The following is a 24,790-nucleotide window of genomic DNA, read 5'->3' as shown; positions in this document are numbered from 1 at the left end:
CTTTATTTTTTAAAAAAGATGGAATATCATACACACACACACACACACACACACACATATGTATCTGTGAAGTCCATCGGGTCCAGTGTGTTATTCAAAGCCCTTGTTTCCTTATCAGTCTTCTGGTTAGATGATATGCCCATTGCTGTGAGTGGTGTGTTGAAGCCCTTTAGTGTTATTGTATTATTATTAATGTGTTTCTTTAATTTTGTTATCAATCATTTTGCATAACTGGCTGCTCACAAAAATAGGAGCATAAATATTTATAACTTTCGGATTTTCTTGTTGGATAGACACTTTATGATATAGTGTCTCTCTTCATCCCTTACTACAGTCTTTTTTTTTTTTTTTACTACAGTCTTTCAGTTAAAATCTAAATTGTCTCATATGAGGATTGCTAACTGAACATTCTTTTGTTGTCCGTTAGCATGACAAATGGTTCTCCACTCCCTCACTTTCAGTCTGGAGGGGTCTTTCAGTCTAAAATCAGTCTCTTGTAGACAGCATATGACTGGGTCTGGCTTTTTTAGCCAATCGGATACTTATGTCTTTTGATTGGAGTATTAGCCAATTTACATTCAGAGTAACTATTGAAAGTTATGCATTTAGTGCAATTGTATTACTTGTAAAGTCCCTGTTTGTGTAGATTATCTGTTTCTTTCTGGTCTATGTTACTTTGGGGCTCTCTGATCACTTATAGGATCCCCTTTAATATTTCTTGCAGGGCTGGTTTTATGATCACAAATTGAGTTTCTGTTTGTCCTGGAAGCTCTTTATCTCTCCTTCCATTCTGAATGACAGTCTTGCTGAATAAAGTAGTCTTGGTTGTATGGCTTTCTCATTTAGTTCCCTGAATATATCATGCCAGCCCTCCTGGCCTGTCAGATCTCTGTGTATAGGTCTTCTGCCAATCTCATGTCATACCATTGTAGGTTAAGTTCTTGTCCTTAGCTGCTTTCAGGATTTTCTCTTTACCTCTGAAATTTGCAAGCTTCACTATTATATGTTAGGATGTTGATCTATTTTTATCAATTTGGGGGAGGGGGTGTCTTTGTACCTCCTGGAGTTGAATGCCTGATTCTTGCCCCATATCAGGGAAGTTCTCAGCTATGATTTGCTCAAATATACCTTTTGTCCCTCTTCACTTCTTCCTCTGGGACCCCCATAATTCTAATATTGTTTCACTTTATATTATTGCTGATTTCTCAAAGCCTTCCCTCATGGTCCATTTGTTGTTTCCTCTTTTACTCAGCTTTCTTCCTTTCCATCATCTTGTCTTCTATGTCACTGACTCTTTCACCCTACCTCTGAGAACAGCACTTGTAATTTAGGGCTGATTAGATTTTATTTCTGCACTAAGATTCTCTAGTGCCTTTTATGCTTTTTTTAAGCCCAGCTAGTAACTTTATGATCATTATCCTGAATTCCAGCTCTGACATTTTACTTATATTTATATTGATTAGACCTGTGTAATAGAATATTACCTCTGGTTCTTTCTGTTGTTGTGAATTCCTCCTTCTAGACATTATGCCCCGAGATTAGATAAACAAGAGAAAAAAATCAAAATTATCAACCATACCCAAACAAAATTCACACTAGACAAATCAGTAGAGATCAGAAATCAAAAAGAAAGGAATAAGAAAAGAAGAAAAGGGGGTTAGGGTGGAGTATAGTCTCCCAGGTAGACAAAACAGGGGGATCTATTTGGTCCTGGATATATTTTGATCTGTTTGTTAGAAGATACTAAATCCCAAATTGTAAAGAAAGCAAAACTCATATATATACAAAAATAAAATTGAATACAATGAAAGGAAGCTCAAAATGAAGACTATATCTGTAAGATGTAAATGTAAAAATGAAAATTAAAAAAAGACTTAAAAACAAAGAGTAGATAAAATAAGAAACTAATTGAAAAGAAAAAAAAGGAAATTTTAAACTGAAATAAAAAGAATCATGAGGAAAAAAGCCCTTGAATTCTTTTTTTTTTTTTAAGATTTTATTTATTTATTCATGATAGACACAGAGAGAGAGAGGCAGAGACATAGGCAAAGAGAGAAGCAGGCTCCATACAAGCAGCCTGATGTGGGACTCGATCCCGGGACTTCAGGATCATGCCTGGGCTGAAGGCAGGCTCTAAACTGCTGAACCACCCAGGGATCCTCAAAGCCCTTGAATTCTATATTCTGTTTTCCCCTAGTGCTGGAGTTTTGCAGTTCTGTGTACTGGGTAAATTTCATAATCGCCAGATGTTTCAGCTGGTCTTCTAGGGGAGGAGCCTGCTGTACTGATTCTCTGCCTGGGAGGAATTGCACCACCCCTTGCCAGGGGGCCAGGCTCAGCGTAAGCTGCTTCAGGTTGCTCTTTGTGGCTTTTGTTCCCCGAAGACTTTCAGTACCACTTTAGAGGATGAAAATAAAAATGGGGCCTAATAGCTGAAAGACGCGGCACCTTCTCTTAAGTAAACCCTCAGTGAAAAAGTAGTCTTTTGCTTTGTGTGAGCCAAACTCTGAAGACTCCTGCATTGCACACCTGCACAGATCTTCCTAGAGGAGGGGAAGGGTCACGTGGGCCTACTGCTTGCAGCTTCCCCACAGGGAGAGTGGTCACCTGATCCTGCCTCGGTTCAGTTTATGGCAAACTGAGGGGAGCCCACTCCTGGGTTTGCTGCCCATAGCTGTTTTCCCTGCTCCAGTGCTAAGGAATTCTACAGGTCAGGCACTATTGCTCTTCCTGTGACCCCGGGGGATCCAGAGACCACGCTGTCCCACCCAGGATTCTGCCCTGCCTCACCACCTGTGCACCTTTCAGGCAGGGACGTCCTTCACCAGAGCAGCCTTCTAAAAGTTCTAATTTTGTTCTCCAGCCCTGTATCACTGTCTGGTAGCCAGCTGGCAGAGGCTCCCTCCTCCTGCCATTTACCTTTCAATATATGCCCTCAGATTCACATCTCTGCACCTCCTACCTTTCAAAAACTGGTCGCTTTTCTATTTGTAGAATTCCAGCAATTCTTTTCTTACAACTCAGGTTGAATTTATAGGTGTTCAAATGATTTGAGAGATATCTAGCTAAATTCAAGGGACCAGATGAAACAAAGTTCCCTAACTCTTCCACCATGTTCAGAAAGCCCCAGAATGATTTTTTTTTTTTTAAAGATTTAATTTATCTGTGAGAAACACAGAGAGAGAGAGGCAGAGATAGGCAGAGGGAGAAGCAGGCTCCCTGCGTGGAGCCTGACGCAGGACTCCATCTCAGGACCCCAGGATCGCGCCCTGGACCAAAGGCAGATGCTCAACCACTGAGCCACCCTGGTACCCACCCACCACCATCATGAATTTTAGAAGTGGAAATACAAGGCAGAAACTGTAATTACTTAACGATTCGAAAGGACGATTTCAAAACCTGCTCTCACTTGCAAACATTGAGATGTATGAGAACCTTCCAAATGTCAGAATATAATTTGGCAAGTTTTATATATATCCCGTTGTGTGTACACACACACACAACGGGATATATAACTAGTCTAATCAGAGGTCAATATATCAATCTCATTTGCAAAAGAACATGTAGCAGGCACTCAAATAGAACTAACTCCTGATAGGTGGACTGACAAGAACTCATGCATTAGCCATTTGATTTTAGGGAAAAAAAAAAGTAAAAGAAGTGCAATCGCCCATTAAATCCAAAATCTGCTAAGGGTAATGACCTACACATACAGTTGTTTCACACTTCACTTGATTAACTTCTGAAAGTTTATTGAACCCTAATCAGGTTAGAAGTGAATTAGAGTGCATTTATATCCATAATTATAATCACATCTAAGTCAGTAGACCCAAGAAATGTGGTATTTCCCATTCAGATACTGGAATTCTCATAACCATTTGTCTATTTATACTTTTTAAGAGTCACCTTTGCCCTATCATCAATAGCAGTACTGTTGCCAAAATGACTTCATCAATGTAAAAAAATGATCTCTTTCTATAGACCCCATGGATTAAGCTAGATGTACTTTTAAAAAGCCATAATAAGGAATAAAGCACACTCAAAAAAAAAGAACCCATTAAAGATTATGAAATTATTTTTTATTTTAAAAATATGAAATGAACACTTGTAATCTCTCTTTCTATCTCACACACACACCTAGAATAAAGGATATTAAAGTAAGGCTACTATTGAAATACAGTTGAGTATAAAAGGATAGTTCAATATCTTGATTTTAAAGAGAAAAAAAAATCTTCTCTAAACCTGCTGGGTAAAAACAACATTCTATATAGAGACACAAATGCACGTTCAACAATATTTCCTCATTTGAAGTCACTGGCTATAAGTAAAACATACAAATGGGCCAAGCTTCTTTGGTTTCAGCTAATGTATTGGTTCTTTCTATCATAAATGACTATTCAGTTCTCTGTATATCCTGGGTTCAGGAAACATATCTTTGGATGAGATTATATCTTACAAGAAATAGCAAATAAATAATAAAATTATGGAATTATTTGAAGGAACATTTCCTCGGCGAAAGACCAATTGGTACAAATAAGGAAAAGCACATATGACACACTAATCTGATTTTAGAACTGTCCAAATTGGGCCAGAGTGCAGTGGACTCAAGTGTAAACACAGGAAGATGGTAGCAGGTTAGTTCACGGGTGGTTGGCAGACCCAGGAAGAACAGAGCTTTCTTAGGAAAGAGGGAATGGTTTATGGTAAGTGAATCATAAAAAACAGTACAATAAAGGACAAAGCCATTTTCCTTTATACATTATTTTTAAAATAATGTCCACAGCTAACTCCTAAGGGAAATTAAGCAAACAAACAAAAACTAGGATCCTCTTTGATCCAAGAGACCTGTTTTTTTTTCTTCCATATCCATTATTAACATTTGCCTTGATTTTTTAGGAGATATTTCATCTCAATTAATAATGGTATTTAAATACTGAATAAAATAATTAATATTTTTGCTTTGTGATTTCAGATTAGCCAGAATCCTAGAAGTTCTACTTTGGACTTAGCAGGAAAGAATGGTTTACTGACATAGACTTAAAATATACATACATATTTTTAGAAGGTAATGATTATGCTTCTGTCATTTTCAAAGAGTTTCATTTGACCTCTTTGACAGAGATCTCAATAAGCTCTGCCTAATAACACCTGTGATATGTAACTTCAAAGGAAATGCCTGCATTTTTTTATGGCTCATCAGGTCCACTCTGAGTGGTCAATTAGTGTATATCAATAATTATTCCACATTCTAGAAAAGAAAATTTATATGGAATTTAAAAATTAAAATTCAATTATCCATCAAAAAAGATATATGATAACACAGAAGATGAGTGTGAACCATGACAAATTGGATAAGCTCTCACACACCATTAAACAGACCTAACATGTTAGGAGGAGGACTTTTGCACTTTTCATTTTGCCTTCTCATCACTTGTTCCAATTATGTCTCTCCATAAATGAGGTCCATAATGCTGTTAAAAAAATGCCAGTTTCCTGTTTATAGCCATAAATATAATAAAATGATAATAAAAGAGATAGTTCATTAAAATGAACTATTCATTACTAAACATAAAATGTATTACATTTAATACATAGCACCATCTAGTGAGTTTTGAGGGGAATGTGTAACATGCTGAATATGATGCAAAACAACTTTGCATCTTAGAGATTAATTCCTGTGCATTAATTAAATGCACAAGAGATTAAATCTTAGAGATTTATGTTTTTTTGTGTTAATATGTTTATACAACCAGTAAAATGATCTTGTTCTACTCAAGCATACAAGCAATCATAAGCAAGGGTTTATTATTTAAGCAGGTGTTTGTTTTTCTAAAAAAAGATTTATTTACTTATTTGAGAGAGAGAGAGAGCACACACGAGTAGGAGGGGCAGAGGGAGAGGAAGAGAGAGAACCTCAAATCTGACCTGGGGCTTGATCCCAGGACCCTGAGATCATGACCTGAGCGGAAATCAAGAGTTGGACACTTACTAACTGCACCACCCAGACACCTCTCAGCAAGTATTTATTTGGTATTAAGGAAATATAACCTCAAATAAGGCAACCACAACATATGAAAGTTAAGTGGTACATGTAGTATGTGCTGTTTCCCAAAACCATTCACAAGTTACAGAGAGGAGAGTAATCAGGGTATCCACAAACATACTTCAATCTTTTTTATTCAAAGAATATCCTTAATAACTTTTTATAATACTATCTGATGGTCTTTTGTGTAAAATAGAGGCTAATAATTTATAAAAGTTGTCATAATAAATTTAATGTATTAGTTCACAAAATATACTCTGGTTTGTTTTAAAATATTAAACACTAAAATATAAGTTATATTAAAATAATATAAAGTAGAATTGTGTAATCATATCTTACTCCCCATGTTGATATCCTGTCATTATAGCAGAGTTCATCTATGCGTGGCATTTATATTTCTGCACAAACACATAGTTTACACAACTAATTTGACCATCAATGATGAGAACGTATCATTCTTTGTGAATACATTTTTTAAAATTTTAAATGTTTATTGATTCATTTAACAATAACAAATCCATTATGCAGTAAGCAATAATTTTTATGAAAAACATATTTCAAACGAGAAAAATTTTGTGAGAAGAGTAGTCAATTTACTGTCCTTGCAGGTGAATAAATTATTTTGAAATGACAATGTTTTAAAACTACCCAGGAATAAAAGTTGTATAGGGACTAAATAATAGTTTTTAAACAGAAAGAATAAGTCATTATACAACAAACTGTGGATTTCTTTTGTATTCATAACTAGACTTTAAAGACAATTCTAAAGCAATTAAGTCAAACGACTTTTGTAACAATTTCAATTAAATCAATTTTATTATTTAACTATTCAATAAATATTGATCACCTATCATGAACCATCAAATTAATGAATAAGAAAAGAAGTGTGTCAGTGATGAGAATATACTGTCTGGCTTTCCAACTATGAGAGTATAATTGACCAGAAGCCCTAGGTGCTATGCTCTGAAATCCATTTCCAAGTGTCCTTTCAAGGACATTTTTTCTACAATCTCCTTTCAACCAGTGACTAAGTATGATATGTATGATATAAAAAGCCAGACTTGTTCCTGGAAGACTTAGGACTCTTCTGGCAGCCATCTTTGACTTGAGAACTCCACAGCCTTGATGAGCTTTCCTTAGATTAGTATTATCTATAAAACTCTACCAACCTTCTTTCCACGTCTCTTTCACTGAAGTCAGACTTGCATTGCAATTCAATGGCTCTCCTTGATTATTCCAATTCTAGGTCTTGCCTCATATTTTTCTCATGGTCCTTTTCCCTAATAAAATTCTTTCATATTTAATCACATTTAATTCCATTTGCCTTTACTTTTAGGAGAATTCCAAAGTGGGGTCTGGGATAAACCAGAATTTTTTTTTTTCCCTAGAGTGGTAGATACTTACTCCAGATGTTGGTTTGCTTTTGTTAAACACAAAGCTAATGCCTGCACAACCACACAAAGCTAACAGAATACTTGATCCACAGGCTTAGAATCCCACACAGAGTAGCACTGGGTAGGGGACAGGGGACAAGGGTAAAATTTAACTATAAATTATGGGTACCAAGGTCACTTCAGAACTCATGTGCCCAAGGATTGGAAGTCAAGCACAAAGGTCACTACAATATTAGAGATAATTGACCTTGATGAGTGAAAGAACTGTTGTTCGTAGACAGTGGGGTAGAGAAGAAAATGTATAGAGCCCAGCTGGTACTTTTGTGACTGACTCATTTTAATTATGAATAGACACATGCAGCAACATTGGGCTGAGAAAAAGGGTATGATTATCAAGAGATCAAGCCCATCTGGAATGAAGTTGTAAGTCATACTAAGTAGGCCTTTATGAACTCTGAAGAGGTGAGATTAGAAGAGATTTAGAATGGACAGTGGTGTTAGGAGAGGGTATCAGTTGTAACCTCAAGATCAGTTGCATCAGTGGGGGCTAAAATTTATAGGAGTACACTTTTCTATGTTTTTCATTAAAAGAGAAAAAACAGGCTACAGAAAACCACAGAAGAGCTACCTGAATCCTGTGTGGAGAAGCTGATCCGTTCAGCACAAGAGGTAGACTTTGGTAGCAGTGAGAATGGGAGCATAAATGAGCAAGAACCCTAGCTTCTGTGCACTGAAGTTCATTAACCACATTTGCATTGAAGCCAAGTTTCTCACTAACTGCTCCCAGCTAATGACTGAGAGTGTTAAGGATACTAAGGCTGGCCTATTTCTGGAAGACAAGATTCATCTGATTGCCAGATTTTGTTCCAGAACTCTCCAGTCACTGTGCTCAACATTTCTAAGACTGAAAAACAGTCTTGGACTCTCACAGACATTCCTATTCTCTCTCCATTACTTGGAATCAAATTTGCATGGTAGAATGATGGATCTTCTAGCCTTACCAGCCTCCTGCCCACTTTCTCTTGGAGGACATTTCAGGTTTTTTTTTTTTCTAGTAACATTTTTGAATGTTTAATCCTGACAGTGCAAAGTCAAACAGCAAGACACTAAATTATGCACCATATTAGGAATTACTAAATATCTAAATTGATTGCTTTTGCTGATTCAAAGCTAGTAACATAGTATAAAAAAATTCCTTCCATCTTTGAATTAAAATTCTCCCTGCATTTAGAAAGGCTAAGATAAAAATTCTTATGAGTTAAGTACAAAAAAGAACACAAACACTTTCATTATAGAACATAGGATAAGCAAAATAGAGAGAACAGAAAACCTAACCACAGCTTAAAGAAACAGGAAAAGAAGCTCAAAAGTTCAAATTAGAGACTCTGCTCAGAAAGGACCAGTGGAGCTATCAAACTGCTATTTTCAGGGTAGAAATTACAATTTCTGCTCATGGCATTCTCTTTGGTAAGGTAGATTTTTGTGAACAGTTTAAACATGCATATATACAGGAAATTCCTACTTCTTTGTTCTTGGAGAAACTTAAAACAATTTGTTAAAATACATTCACTTTAAACTACACCCCGGTGCTGCTCAGGAGGATTTCCTTAGGTGCAATGGAAAGTTGACTCTACAAGGGGGTATGTGGTTACAAGTACACCCACAGTAGAAGTTAGGCTAGTGATTTTCTGCAACATGGTGACAGAGCTTGGAAGAGAGGGAGGTGCAGAATGAGTGTCTCTTGCGCTGTTTTGTTGAACACTAAAGCTTAATAGCTACAATGATTCAAGAACTTAAAAGAGGATCCTGTGCCTCTTTTGCCATAGTTAGAAACATGAAGAAGTCAGATATAAGACCTCAGGAAGTAATCAACAAAGGAGCATAGTAATGATGCGGAACAAGGAATGACCTTTATAAGAAACAAATCTTAGGAAATATTTATGTGAAAGAGAGAAATTTATTGGTACTACCAGAATATGTCCCCTCTGGGGATGTTGCAAATTTTATTTTTGGGATAATAAGTAGAAATAATCTCCCTGTACCAAAAACTGATCCAGATAAAACCATATATTCTAGACAATCTCCACTCACAAGCTGACATATTCAATCTTTTTTATTTGACTTATAACTAGATATCTGTTTGTTTGTTTTTTTTGTTTTTTTTTTTTGTTTGTTTTTTTTTTTTTTAGCAACCTTTGGCAGCTTTAATACTAAGCACTAAAGAAGTCTTGCCTCAGTCGAGAGAAATCACAACTTCTGTATCTACTATCCGCTGCTTTTATCAATGAGAGAGGGTGCCAAAATCCAACTACCAAAATCATTTTATCTTTGTGATAATTTAGACACTTGGGGATCATGAGTTTATATTTTGTTCTATTTTCATAGGTAAACTACAGAAGGAGAAAACAGTGTTCTTCAAATTAAAGTAGCTCTTCCATTAGCCTAGCACCACATCTAGGAATGTAGATCCAGATACACTTTCTAGAAAGTGATCTTTTATTGCAGCACAAAAGAGGGAACCCAGGATATTCATACCACTAGTATTCTGAATAGTGAGCCTATTTAGGAAAGGCATGCAGAAAAGTATCTTCAATACATATTTGGAGACATAGACCTACTATTTTAAAATATCCATGAGCTGGGAAGCTTTATTTTTTTATTTTCAATGTTAGTAAATTGATGCAGTCTTCCATATAAAACAAGACATACCACTTATTACTGACAAGTTTCGCATTTTCTTTAAAACTTTTTCTTACACAATCCTAAGCCTGTTGAAAATAGGCTGAGATTATTTTACTCACTTTTTAAAATTCAATACCTCCATAAAGTAGTGCCTAGTGTGACTTTTATCTTGAGGGGAAATGTATAAGGGAAAGTTATATATTTTTTATATTTTAGAGATATAATTTAATAAAGTTACTTCTTTCCATTAGAATGCATATATTTTTATTGACATAAGCAAAAATATATATAAAATAAAACAATAAAAGTGTTGTCACTATTAAATCATAAGGACATTATGACTAATATCATTATACTTATTATCCCTGTTTATGTAAATGTATCAAAATTTCAGGTCTCAGCACATCTCCTATTTGCAATTATTCCTCATAATTACCTTTTAATGCTTTTAATACTTCTCTGAATAGATTTTACTTCCTTGCTTCTTATGCTCCTTAACTTTGAAAATTCTTCCAATATACAATCTAGAACTCAATATTCATTATCAAAGAAATTCCTAAATCATTAAGCTCTTCTCTGAACATTTCTGAGTCTCCCCCAAAGAAAATGCTACTGCTAAATTTTTATTATGTGGCAGGGTTTTCTTTTTTTCTCTCTCTCATCCCTTACACAATGGGTCCAGAATTGTGGTACACACGTTTTTTTGTTTTTGTTTTGTTTTGTTTTGTTTTGGGCCCTTCATTCGACATTTTAAAATAAATTCCATTCTTTCTCCATGCCATCAAATATTATACTATACAATCTCTCTCTTAATTGTGGTTATTTATTAACATGGATTTTATTTCCCTTCAGTTTTCAGGCTATCAGACACAATGAATAAAGCACATTCCCATCAAAACTTGGGATGCCTGGGTGGCCCAGTGATTGAGCATCTGCTTTCGGCCCAGGGCATGATCCTGGAAACCCAAGATCAAGTCTCACATCGGGCTTCCTGCATGGAGACTGCTTCTCTCTCTATTTCTCTGCCTCTCTCTCTCTCTATCTCTCATGAATAAATAAATAAAATCCTTTAAAAAAAAGAAAAAAAACATTGACTCAAAATTTCTGATTATTAAGGATAAAGAGACATTTCTAAAATATTTAAAAGAAAAAAATAGGAAAAATGATCAACAAATGAGTATCAGAATGTTACAGAAATTTTCAATAGCAAACTAGAAGCTAATAAAACTGAAACCATTACAATTTCATAGAATATGGAATGTGTGTGTGTGTGTGTATGTGTGTGTACACACATATAGTTAGAACTCCGTATCTGGCCAGACTATTAATCAAATGCAGACTGGATATATACACTCTCAAAAAATGTCTCCCATTTGCCATGTCATGAAACTACTAGAGGATAGTTTCAATGAAATTAATGTGATAAATCATGAAAAATGAAAATATTGAATACAGAAGTTAGAGAGTTTATGGGGGAAAAAAGGAGAAAAAGAAGGAGATAAAGATAATTATCAAGAAGATGGTAAGGGGCACTTGGGTGGCACATTTGGTTAAGTGGCTGACTCTTGGTTTCAACTCAGGTCATGATCTCAGGGTCCTGGGTTTGAGCACCACATCAGGCTCCCAGCTCAGCATGGAGTCTGCTTACTTGGAGCCTACTTAAACTCTCTCTCCCTCTGCCTCTCCTCTGCTCATTCTCTCTCTCTCTCTCTCTCTCTCTCTCTGTAAACAAAATTGGAAGATACACTTAAGTGAGCTGTACCAGTAACAAAAAGTTCATATCAAGAGAGGTAAACACACAGGGGTAAGGTTGATTAATGACACTAGGATTTCAGTGAGATTTCAATTTCAGATAAACTACTTTTTTAGTAAAAAATGCCCCAACAAATGCATAGGACATATTTACACAAACAAATTATTTATTTGAAGTACAAGTTTAACTATTTTTATTTTTATTTGCTAACTTTAAGTAACTTTATCTATGAAAGATAACTCTAAGAAATGAAATTTCTAGATGATTTGATATTTAAACATGTTTACATGTATTGACCTTATTTTGGAGATTTTAGAAGAAAACAATTTCAGTTACCTAATAAATTAAGCAAATGGAAAACTACATTAGTAAGTTTGGAAGTAAAAATTCACAAAGAAAAAAGGAAATGTAACTATTGAGAATTAATTGTGCCACCTATTATATATTCATAAATGTGAAAACAAATAACAATTTAATGAAGTTACTGGGAAAGGGAAGTGGGATTAAAATCTTACTCTGTCATGTCAAAATTCATGTTTTGATATTGCCAAAAACAAACATCCTTTATCAATAACAGAAAAAAATAAATGTATAAAAGAAGGAAATTATTTACATTGTATACATATACATATGCCAGAGCAAGTAAGGGAATAACGTAGATGCTAGAGTACTCATTTTTTAACTTCTGGATACATCATCATTGGTTTCCAAAACTTCTGTGATTCACTAATACGTGTTCTGTAACTTCAGCCAGCAACTTAATTGTTAATATTTTCTGCCCTGTAAGGTAACCCATATCTTCATTCTTAAGGGACCTGAGTCTTTGTTGGTCTTGCCTATGTAAAGTAGCTATTTTTCGTTTAGGTACGCCATTTGATTTAGCATCTCAAGTATAAACACAGTGTTTCAATTTGCATTAACCAAAAATCAGACTCAGAATTCAGAATTCAAGTGAAATTATTTAGTTGTAAAATGAAATTATTAAAGAAGTAGAGGATATTGATAAGAGAAAGAATAACTATCAATAATGAGTGTAGTATTAAGCCAACTATAAGACAATGCTATTCAGGCTTAATATTTTTGGAAAGCTCTTGGAAGAAGTGCAAATATTCATTCCCATTTTATTTACTGTACTCATGGGATATGCATCATTGGTTGAGTGCTGCTCCAGGGCGTTATAATCCCTTGGCATTTCCAGCCTGCTGCCAACACCATCTAGGAAGTAAGCTTTTCTGAAATCCAAGATAAAAGGACATTCAATATCAGGGATGTAGATACTCCCTGGCGGAAACCACCTGGAGCACATACAAAGTCCAAGAGGTATGAGTTAGGTGTTGCCACTGTATGTTATACTCTGGTGTTCTCTTGGGTTTAAATTATTCTCCTTCTCATTTCTACTGAAACAGAAAATACAGATTGTATCACTGAATCCACAAACATACAGTACTGATGCTGTTACTCAGTTACAGCTGTTGTTATAGAAACTGGATATTGCTGTTGCTGCCCCACTTGTAATTCTTGATTTCTCACATCATTAGATACTAATTCCAATCTATGGTGTGTATGCTTGATCAGTGAAGCCTAGATTATGTACCTCACTGTATATGGAAAGACTAAAACAGAAATATCAGGACTTTTAACATTTCTTACATGATGATAGAGAAAACCCAAATAAAAAAGTATAAACGTGAGAGGAGACATTACAACTGATGCCACAGAAAAACAAAGGCTCATAGGAGACTACTATGAACAACTACATGCCAACAAATTGGTAACTCAGAAGCAACGGGAAAATTCCTAGAAACATACAACCTACTAACACTGAATCATGATGAAACAAAAAATCTGTTCAGACCAATAATGAGTAAAGAGATTAAATCAAGACTTAAGAATCACTATTCACTCACCTCCCTGTTTCTCTTTTATTCTCCCTCTCTGTCTCAGCCACAAATTATTCTTCTCATAAAACTGGAGTTTCTGAAATACAAATCTGACCAAAGACTTCCCCTTGCATCAGTGATTCAGGGACTATAAAATTCAAATACAGCCTAGAATCTCTTTAGTGTGCCACTAATGCTGCATGGAAGAACAGAGAGCCCCCAGATAGTACCATGGTCTCCAGACATTCTACTTTCTCATTCTCTTTTCTTCCTCCCTGATCATATCTACCTCAAAATAAATGTCATTTCTGAGGGAAAATTTCTGTGGCCATCTCCTATTTTATGCTCTTAAAAGTCTTACATTTTTCTAACACTATCAAATCCTAATTTTAATGTTATTTTAATTTTCTATTTATTCTCCCTGAAACATTTAAACTCCACATTTGGGGACATTTTCTCTTTTATTCAATACTTAATCTCAAGCACCAACAGGTTTCTCTTCATTTGTTGTGTTAAATATACTCCAGGAACAAGGAGAAATCTTTAAGTGGGTATTAATAAGAAATGATATGTTGCAATTTGTGTCTTAGAACTTTCTCTCACAATGATACATAGCAACAGTCAAATTCTGAGCCTGGTAGGTGTATTATGAGGCTGGTGAGGTTATCTAGGTGATATGGTAGCTCAGACCACGAAAATGACAAGAGAATTGAGAGGACTGGACAGATCCCATAAATATTTAAGTGGTAAAATGGTAACACAGAACAAAAGTTGATGCATGGACTAAAGTAAGGGAGATGGCCAGTTTGAAAAAAACTGACTTCACTGGATTGATAAAATCAGTTGGACAGTAAATGCCATTAAGTTAGGAAACAGAGAATAACCAGGTGGATAATGGGGATTTTTTTCTTTGCCCTATGATGCACAGAATTAGGCATTCTAGAAAGAGTTCTAATACCATGCTTTATTCTTTAATTCTTCAAATGTCCAGTTGTTAAAATTATATACAATAAATATGTCTCTACTAATGAAGGCAAAAAGACCTTTAGGGCATATTTTCTTTATTTTTAATTTTTTAAACAGTAATAATATTCCCCCAAAGAAAACTACTATATACTGAAAGCAATTCTGGGAAAGGTTATAATTTAAAGGATAACTGACTACAGTTTTGAATTTCACCTTTCCTATAGTTAAATATAATTTACAGTGGCAATAAATACGATGTCTTGTTATCATATTCCTCATGAAGAAAGATGTTTACACACCCCAAAAACATGTCTAAAATATTCTATATTTTTGTGTTTTTACCTTTTAGTTTTGTCCATTTAAAAGTGTAAACGGAGATTCAAATAGTGACACTATGCTGCCACCTAATGGAAGATATGGGAAATTATCACCTTTATTTATTTATTTATTTATTTATTTATTTATTTATTTATTTATTTATTTATTTATTTATAAGATTTATTTATTTATTTGAGTGACAGAGCACACAAGTGTACCAGTTGAGGGGAGGGGTAGAGGGATAGAGTCTCCAAGCAGACTCCCTGCTGAGCATGGAGTCATATATAGGGCTCTATCTCAGGGCTCATGAGATCGTGACCTGAGCCTAAACCGAGTCTGACACTTCATCTGAACCACACGGGCACCCCTGAAATTATCGGTTTTAAATAATAGTATGACTGTGATGTATACCACATCAAATCAGAATACTCACGTGACTTTCTGGGTATTTTTCTATTGAAAGAGTAGCAACAATGTACAAAGGTAGCATCAATATAGGTTAAATTTTTCTTTAGTTATAATTAAACCTTGTTTTATGCTTATCCTCTCCATAGCTCAACTCTAGTTTTATGTTGTAGAAGCGTAGATATTCAGGAAATTAAAATTTGATGTTAACTAAAAACCAAGTCATAAAGTTAATAAATACTTACATTCAGTAAGACAAAAAATAATTTTTAACCCCACCTGGGGGTAGAAAGTAGAGGCAAAAGAAGTGTGTAGGAGGAAGTAAAAAAAAAAAAAAAAAAAAAAAAGTTAAAGGGATTCATCATGGAGAAGGAGGCTGGAGTTTGCATATAGTATATTAATCTAGTACATGATTATAGGATTCATCTAGACTTGATCACAACTCTGAGGCTTAGCAAAAGTGAATTTTGAAATGTAGGTTAAGCACTTTATCTCAGATTCTCTGTATTTAAAATGGGATGATATAATTTAGATCACAAGGCTTTTGCAAGGATTCAATTAGGTAATATCTGAAGAGTACTTTCATACATTAGTCATAGAAAGCATCAAAAGTAATATCTAGCAATAAGATTTTTTGAAGAGTAAACACATCTCACAAGTTTTATAATGCTTTAATAATATAAACACCACAATCAAATGTTTACTTCCTTGGTTGACATATATTTACACCTGAAGTCAAGTAACTTTGAATATTCTGGTTAGAATAAATCACTTAAAAAATCACCTAAAATCATGTTTAATAGACACATTAAAACCTACTTGTAAGTAGAACTAACTTTTGCTTATACTACAGTAATTATGATGGTAAATATAAGCATGGTATCTATCGACTTGAGTGATGAACTCAAGTATTTTTTTTAATTTTAATAATTGCCCAACTTCTATTTCATTAGACCATGCTAAAATGACCATTTCTAATGGTTCTAATTTCTGCTAAAATTTAGAGCCTTTCTAGTGTTCCACAAAGTTTGGTCTAGATCACTGGTGGTTCATGTTAATAATATTTGCTCATGTTATACTAGGTCTCTGTTGCTGGTATAAAAAGTCACCACAAACTTAGTTGCTTAATATAATACACATTTATTACCTTACTGTTCTATAGACCAGAAATCTGAAGCAAGTCTTCCTGGGTTAAAATCAAGCTGTTTACCAGACTGCCTTCATCCTGGAGGCTTTTGAATAAAGTCCTTTTTTTTTTTTTTTTTTTTTTTTTCTGTTTTGTTTTGTTTTTTTGTCTTTTCCAGCTACTTGATTCTTCACTTGTAACCTATCTTCAAGGTTGGTAACATGGCATCTCTCTGATCATTCTTTTGTGGTGACATTACCCTGTCTCTCTCATCTTTCTGTCTCATCCACATCTATGAACCCTCGTGATTTCATAAGGTACATCCACATAATCTCCTTAAGTTAATCACATCTGCAAAGTCTCTTGTACTATGTAAGGTAATATATTCACAAATATATTAGGACATGGACTTATTTCGGGACATTATTCTATCATATCTGTCAGTGGGTTCAAGTGGTTTGGACATTTTGTTCTGTAAACAATGTTTTGTTTTGACATATATTTCACAATTTTGAAATGTTGAGTCATTATCATTTTTATAGGAATCATATAGTCTTAATCATTACTTCTAAAATTAATTTTAATTTAAAAATGTGAGAAATTTATTTCTATTTCTTGATCCAAGACAAAGCTGCAAGTATACACCAAGCAAAAACATCATTTTGAATGTTAAGCTACACAAATGGCAATTTAGGATGCAAATACAAATGTGTGCAATAACATGGCTTAAAGATGGAATGAAACAAAGTCTGCCTTGAGTTCTGTGAGGAGAGTATGTCAGTCAATAGAATTTACACATGAAGAAAAATATATATCATGTCAAGTATGCCTTTTTATCTTGAAAATTATTCTATACCACTATACTCTTTTAAAGATCAGATTATATTAGAAACTTCATTATTTTTCTATGAAATTCAATATTATTTTCAAGAATTATAAAACAGTAACCTATATGACAAATATAAAAATTAAAATTAAATTCAACCAGAGTTTGATGTTATGCCACATAGTATGTATCAAACATTTGCTTGACTGTGTATGGGTTAATAGTTTTTACTTGAGACAACAGTAAAAAGGAAGTCTATATTGATTTGCATAGACATCAGTGTTATAAGGCCCTCTTAGTACAGTGTTCTCTCACTAAGTATATTCAAGACCACTACATCAGAATCCTCTGAAATTACTAAATAAAAGCTGACTCAGAATCTGTGCATACCCCAAGGTTCTAAAAATCTGCAGTTTGAGAAACATTATCCTACATCACATATCAGAATATGTAATATGCTAAACATTACATATAACACATGGGATAGTAGGAGGATATTAGGGATGAAGTGTGAATTGTCATTAAAATCAAGATGGCTGCTAAAAATTGTAAGAATTTGTTCTCTAGTGGAAAGTTCTTAGAAATGTTTTTTTCTAATTTTTTTATCATTTACCCAACTTCTTTTAAATAGTAGAATGAACGGTTGAGTGTAACTGAATGAATAGATAGGTTATCAGTATAACTTAAAGTATGAAAAATGAGATAAAATTTAAAAATTAGAAATCTTCCTTGAACAACCTGAAGATAACTTCTGTGCATAATATTAACATTAGTTTATTTTCAGATAATGCACTGATTATGAATTTTTCTAATAGCAGAGTAAGGGAAACATTCAATGTCATTACAATCCTGTTCACAGAAAATAAAGAGAATACCTCTATAGATCTTAAGATGTTTAAATAATTATAAAGAAATATTATAAAGAGCTTTATGCTAACAAATAAGACAAATTAGATGAAATCAACAATTCCTAGAAAGACAGAAAACGGGCAGCCTGGGTGGCTCAGCAGTTTAGCACTGCCTTCAGCACAGGGCATGATCCTGGAGACCAGGGATCAAGTCCCACATCAGGCTCTCTCGCATAGAGCCTGCTTCTCCCTCTGCCTGTGTCTCTGCCTCTCTCTCTGTGTCTCTCATGAATAAATAAATAAAATCTTAAAAAAAAAGAAAGACAGAAATTACCAAAATCAAATTAAGAACTGATCAACCTTGTAAATAGACTATTTACAAATAACAAAATTGAATTAATTAAAAATACTCCCACAAAATAAACTCAGATAATTCTATCCAACAAGACAGAACAGATATCCTAATCCTACACTAACTTTCTAACTCTTTTTATTACCTTAACATGGATGCAAGACAAAGATTAAAAAAAATGAAAAACAAGAATATCCATCATGAACATACACACAAAAATTATTTAAAATATTAACAAAGTGAATCTGGCAATATATAGAAACTTTTATACACCATGACCAAGTGGGGTTTATCTAAGGCAAGTTTGGTAGGTTAAAATCCAGAAATCAATGAACATAAATAACATTATTTCCGTATTGGGAATAAGACTATGATGCCTCTTTCTACAATTTCTATTCAACACAGCATAGCACTGGAGGGGTCTAGCCAGTCAAATAAGATAAGAAAAAAAAAAATACAAATAATACAGAAAAGAATGAATAAAACTTTCTTCGCTTGGTAAAACTACAAACAAGAGACAACAACAATAAATTCTGAGCAGCTGGAAGTGTAGCTTTTCATGATTCCATTTTCTATTCTCTTGACATAGTAATCATACTTCTCATTTTTTTTTTTTATTAATGGTTGTCTGAGAGTTTGCTATATACTTTACAACTAATGCAAATCTACCTTCAATAGCACTGTACCACTTTGTGTGTAGTGCACAAACCTTGTAACGGGGACGCCTGGGTGGCTCAGTGGTTGAGCATTTGCCTTTGGCTCAGGGTGAGATCCTGGAGTCCTGGGATCAAGTCCCACATCAGACTTCCTGCATGAAGCCTGCTTCTCCCTCTGCCTATGTCTCTGTCCCTCTCTCTGTGTCTTACATGAATGAATAAATAAAATCTTTTTTTAGAAAAAAAAAGCCTTAGGGGATCCCTGGGTGGCTCAGCAGTTTGGCGCCTGCCTTTGGCCCAGGGCGTGGTCCTGGAGTCCCGGGATTGGGTCCCAGGTTGGTTCCCGGCATGGAGCCTGCTTCTCCCTCCTCCTGTGTCTCTGCCTCTCTCTCTCTGTCTCTCATAAATAAATAAATAAATAAATAAGTTTAAAAAAAAGGAAAGAAAAAAAGCCTTATAACAGAAGATTGCAAATTCTCCCATCTCTCACATACATTACTGTCATTTACTTTATTTATCTATATGCTATAACCACCTAATACATTGTTACTATTATTATTTTGCACAAAATCTCAGCTGTTGGATGAATTAAAAAGGAGAAAATATTTTATTTTACCTGTAATTATTCCCTCTATAGTACTTCTGTTTTCTTTACATATACCCACATTTCTGAACTATTATCATATTTTCCTTTTCAATGAAGAGCTTCTTTTAAAATTTCCTTCAAGACAGGTCTACTGGCAAAAAAATTCTTCAATTTTTATTTCTGTTAATATTTGTTCATTCTTAAAGGATAATTTCACTAGATACAGAATTTTAGGTTGGCCTTTTGTTTTTTTTTTTTTTTCTTTTAACATCTATAATATTTCACTCTACTTTTATCTTCCTTCAATAGTGAGTGATTATTAGACCATGCCACTTATTATAAGGTTGAGTTGCTAACAAAATAGAAGGATAAATATGTTCATAGGGGTTTTAATCTCAATGAATATTGAAGATATGCTTATCTAAAATTAATAAAAACTTCAGAATATATTTTTAAATAAAAACAATATTGAGTTATTCATGACAATTGTAGTTTTAAGGAAAGAGAACAAAACATTCAATGTTTAAAATAAATGAAAATATTTTCTATTCAATATTAAATAAAAACACTACAAGCCCTCTGGAGAGATACTTAGATTTGACTGTTTAACATAACCTACTTTTAACCAACTATTATTATTTCAATCATCTTTCTATTCAATTTGTGAAATGAAGGCTTTGCTCTTGAATGGGTAATCTGCATTCTATTAAAAAATTGAAAGCAATGCCCATGGCTTAGTTATTCTTCACTGAAACGAACTCTTTTTTGGGACTCCATGCTTATCGTATAGCTAAAATGCACATTTCAGGAAATTAATTTCAGGCTTGAAAGACAAGAGGCACACATATATCCACTATAGTTACTACATAAAAAAATAATGTAACTTTGATTTCTAAAGTACTAAATGTCATGTTCTGGAACTCTTTTGAGATAATGTAAGTTAGAGCCTAATTTTCAATATAGTCTATATGGAAATAATAAGTACAAAATAACAGATCCAATATGTGTGTTTGATGTAATTAGAATACTAATAGGAAATGCTTCAGTGAACAAAAGTCAAGAGTCCACATCAAATTTAAACTCAAGCACTGTGAACAATGAAGGTTTTTGAAATGCTTTATAATAAAAAAGAACTATTTTCTTACCCAAATTCTTTTACATCTGAAGTAGTTAAGTCACATAAGTGAAGGTGATTTGACAGCAACCTCCCCACCCGCCCCCGCATCAACTGTGCTATGTGAATAGGTAATGGTTTGTGAAGAGCTGTATGTTTTGGTGAAATTTTGACTTTATGAAAAGCAGGATATTAAGTTTGAACTCTCAAGAGCCATAGTGTTCTTCTCTGCAAAATGAACATGATACTTAGCCAGATATCAATATACAGGTAAATGTTTTGAACATAAATGATATGTGTGATGAAACAATCCATTTATGTACTAAATGGATGATGTTAAGTTCCAAATATTGCAATTAAGTGAAATACTTGTAAACAACTTCACACACACAAAAAAAAAAAAAAGAGAGAGAGAGAGAGAAAATTCTTACAATATGCTTTCATTCAGTAGGCTTTAAAAATTATTAGGATTAGGTCAAATAGCGTATTTATCTCAGTCAAGAATTCTTCAACAACAGAGTTTTATAAATGAATTATCTTAAAGGATAATGATTGCTTCAATAATGTAAGAGAACAACAAAGTTTAATATAAATTAAAACAATAATTCTTTGATTTGTTTTCTACTGTACTCAATTCACTAATAAAAAATAAAGTTTCAAAAAATGAAGATGAGTATATTTAATATCAAAGATATGCAAGCACAGGTTTTCTTAACTCTAAAATCCACGTGTGTATATTCTGTTTTGATTTCCAGGAAACAATCCCAGTCTTCACTATTCTTCTTTCTTTAACATTTTTGGTGTTCTTGCCACATCTTGGAAGTTTACTTAATTCCTCAAGGACTTAAGAGTAGCTAGTTCTGTTTCCCTTTTCAGGATAGTACCGAATTTCATGTATGTTTGGATTTTCTCATAAGTGCACTTCAGGATATATAAGGTTTTTTGGAGAAAATTTCAAACTAGTAGTCTTCCTTATCTCTTCATCTCCATGGTCCCTTGTGGAAACTTAAAACAACAATTTCTAATATAATCTATTAGATTGATATTATTTTTTTTTGTTTTTTTTTTGTTTGTTTTTAGATTGATATTTTTTAAAAACTGTAAGAAGTATGAAAAATGTGCAAACTTCAACTTCTTGGGATCAGCAAGGTATTTGAACTCAAACAACATTACTTTGCAGATGACTTGCTACTTGACTGATTAATTTCTAAGTGATACGTTTCTAGTTTAGAACTAATAAGATAACTACCTTTATGCATCAAATACTCTCATCTTTGATCTTATACCCTTGGAAATTATGAAAAAGCAAAGTGGTCTAAAATAATTTGATTTGTAGACAAGAGATTGGTAAGCAAAGAAGTTATGAGCTTTTGGGGAATCTTTTAATTAGTAAGGACAGGATGTGACACTAAAGAGTAATTGTAGTTCTAGGACAACATAAGTTCACACTCTGAACAAAATTTTTATTATTCCTGCAACCTGTAGAGTAATTATTACTTTTCCAAGCAGATATTATTCTAAGAGATCCAAAGGAATACAAAATGAAATCTGTTTTTCAGATGTCTTTTTATTAGCCAGCATAATACTTTAACAAATTAACCAACACCTAAAATCTTGAAGGGGTGCCTGGCTAACTTAGTAGAGCATGCAACTCTTAATCTCAGGGTTGTAAATTCAAGCCCCATATTGGGTGTAGACATTACTTAAAAAAATAAAATCTTTTAAAAAGTAAAACAAAATCCTAGAGGAAAAAAAATCCAGCTTTGATAAATTACCCATTTTTTAAAAAGAGCAAGAGGGAGAGACCAAGAGGGTGACATGGAAGGCTCCTGAACTTCCCTTCTGCCAAGAACAAACTAAATATACAGCTCCACAGGAAACAATTCCCTCTGAGAGAAATCCAGGCTCTAGATGAATGACTCCTTCATGTTAGGCAAGTGAGAAAATACCCATGTGGCAACAGGTAGAAAAGGTTTACCATAAACCCCACTCAGACACAGTGCCATAAAATCGGTAGGGGAGCCCCAATTCCCAGTTTCCTCCTGGAGAACAGAGGATTTAAACTGCCTATCAAGGGGCAGCCCAGTGGCTCAGCGGTTTGGCACCACCATCAGCCAAGGGTGTGATCCTGGCGACCTGGGATCGAGTCCCATGTCAGGCTCCCTGCAGTGGAGCCTGCTTCTCCCTCTGCCTGTGTGTCTCTGGTTCTCTCTCTCTCTCTCATGAGGAAATAAATAAAATCTTTAAATAAATAAATAAAATCATTTAAAAAAAATAAAAATAAAAAATAAACTGCATATCTAGTGCCCCAACTTTTAGGACTCTCATTTGAGGAATGCCACCCCAAAACACCATACTGTGAAAGCCCACGTGGCTGGCATTGTCTCACAGCACTATACCTAACAAACAAACAGCTCTGGGTTTTTTTTGTTTTTGTTTTTGTTTTTGTTGTTTTGTTTAGAAACTACTTATTTTCTATCAATCTTATTTCCATCTTCTGTTTGAAAATATGTGGACGTGGGTACCTGTGCGGCTCAGTTGGTTAAGCATCTGACTCTTGATTTTGCCTTAGGTCATGAGCTCAGGGTCCTGGGATGGGGCCTCTCCTCCCCACTCAGCTGGAAAATCTGCTTGAGACTCTCTGTCCCTCTCTCTGCCCCTCCCCCATTCACACGTGCACGCTCTCTCTCAAATAAGCAAACTAATTAATTAATAAATATATTTAAAAGCAAATCTGTGGAAGAGTAGCTTAAAGCCACGCTCAGTGGCGGTTCTTACCCACTCTGGCCAGATGGGTGGGGCTGCCGACGGCTCCCTCCCCAGGGGGCGATATACTCCGGTCCTCTGTAGGGAACCATGAAGAGGCACAGGGGGCACCTGTGCACTTTTGGAGGTGTCTGCGACCTCGGGGTCAGTCGCAATAAATCCAGACGCTGTAGCATTCCATTCACCCTGAAATTCCTCTTTCCTCACAGCCCTTTTAGCTGGGTCTCGCTTTTCCTTTTCAATCTCCTCAGAATTTCTGGGGAAGGAAACACCACGTGTCACCTCCCCGCGGGTGCTCATGGGAAAAAGTGATGCGCATGTGCACGACTTCCCAGGCGGCCACCGCGGGCCCCTGAGCGAGCTCCATTGTTGCCCCGGGAGGCTCCCTCCAAGTAATGCAGGGGAAGAGTCTGTGTAACACAGAGCGGTGACACGCAGGGCAACGTAAGATGCTCCTCGAGAAGACAGTGGTCAGCCCTTAGGTAAGGAACCACCGGAAGCCACGGTTCACAGGAGGCTGCCCGGGTCTGAGCAGTGACATACCCGGAAGTGATACTAGTGGCTCAAGGCTGGTGCTACTGAAGTGGGTGTCGGCTGCAAGGATTTTGAGGACATCCTTCTCCATTTATTTGTGGGAAATTAAGGACTCCAGACATTGTGAAAGTTTCTCTTTAAGTTAGGATGGGAACCCACAACAGCTACATATAGACCCTGTGTGTATCTACTGCACGTTGTTGCTTTGTGGTCACCACAAGGCTTATGTAAAACTTAAATGCTGGAAGCCTTGGCATTTAATAAAGCCTTCTAGAAGAATTCTGGCAGTTCAGGAGGAGGCAAAAGCCTATTTTCGGAACTTCTATTGTCTGTCATAATTATTAAAATATTCTCTGGTTTTTATATTGTAGGCCGTTCCCAAACTCTGAGGTATCACAATATGCATGTGATGAGGGCATTGTTATTATCTTTGCTATAGAAAATAATATTCCGAGGGTAATGATAAGTTGAAGGTGATAGAATTAAACTAGCAAGAACAAGAAACTAGCAAGCACAAGACCCAAGTTTCCCAATTTTTAAT

General features: G+C 34.9%; 1 protein-coding gene and 1 long non-coding RNA gene across 2 annotated transcripts in view; one reads left to right on the top strand and one right to left on the bottom strand.

Annotated features, from left to right (window-relative positions):
• The window catches only part of LOC111091674 (40S ribosomal protein SA-like), a 77,241-nt gene extending 53,121 nt beyond the window's left edge, over nt 1-24,120 (bottom strand). The window contains exon 1 of the mRNA XM_038569861.1: nt 23,728-24,120. Coding sequence (XP_038425789.1) covers nt 23,728-24,015 — 288 coding nt within the window. The 5' untranslated portion in view covers nt 24,016-24,120. The remainder of the gene's footprint in view (nt 1-23,727) is intronic.
• LOC119865210 overlaps nt 24,021-24,790 on the top strand; it is a 37,136-nt gene continuing 36,366 nt past the window's right edge. The window contains exon 1 of the long non-coding RNA XR_005376447.1: nt 24,021-24,197. This is a non-coding gene — a long non-coding RNA (uncharacterized LOC119865210). The remainder of the gene's footprint in view (nt 24,198-24,790) is intronic.

The sequence above is a fragment of the Canis lupus genome, chromosome 22 (assembly GCF_011100685.1).
Source record: "Canis lupus familiaris isolate Mischka breed German Shepherd chromosome 22, alternate assembly UU_Cfam_GSD_1.0, whole genome shotgun sequence".
Classification (NCBI taxonomy): Eukaryota; Metazoa; Chordata; class Mammalia; order Carnivora; family Canidae; genus Canis; species Canis lupus.
Note: the sequence above shows the minus strand (reverse complement) of the source record. Positions and strands in the feature narration are given on the sequence as shown.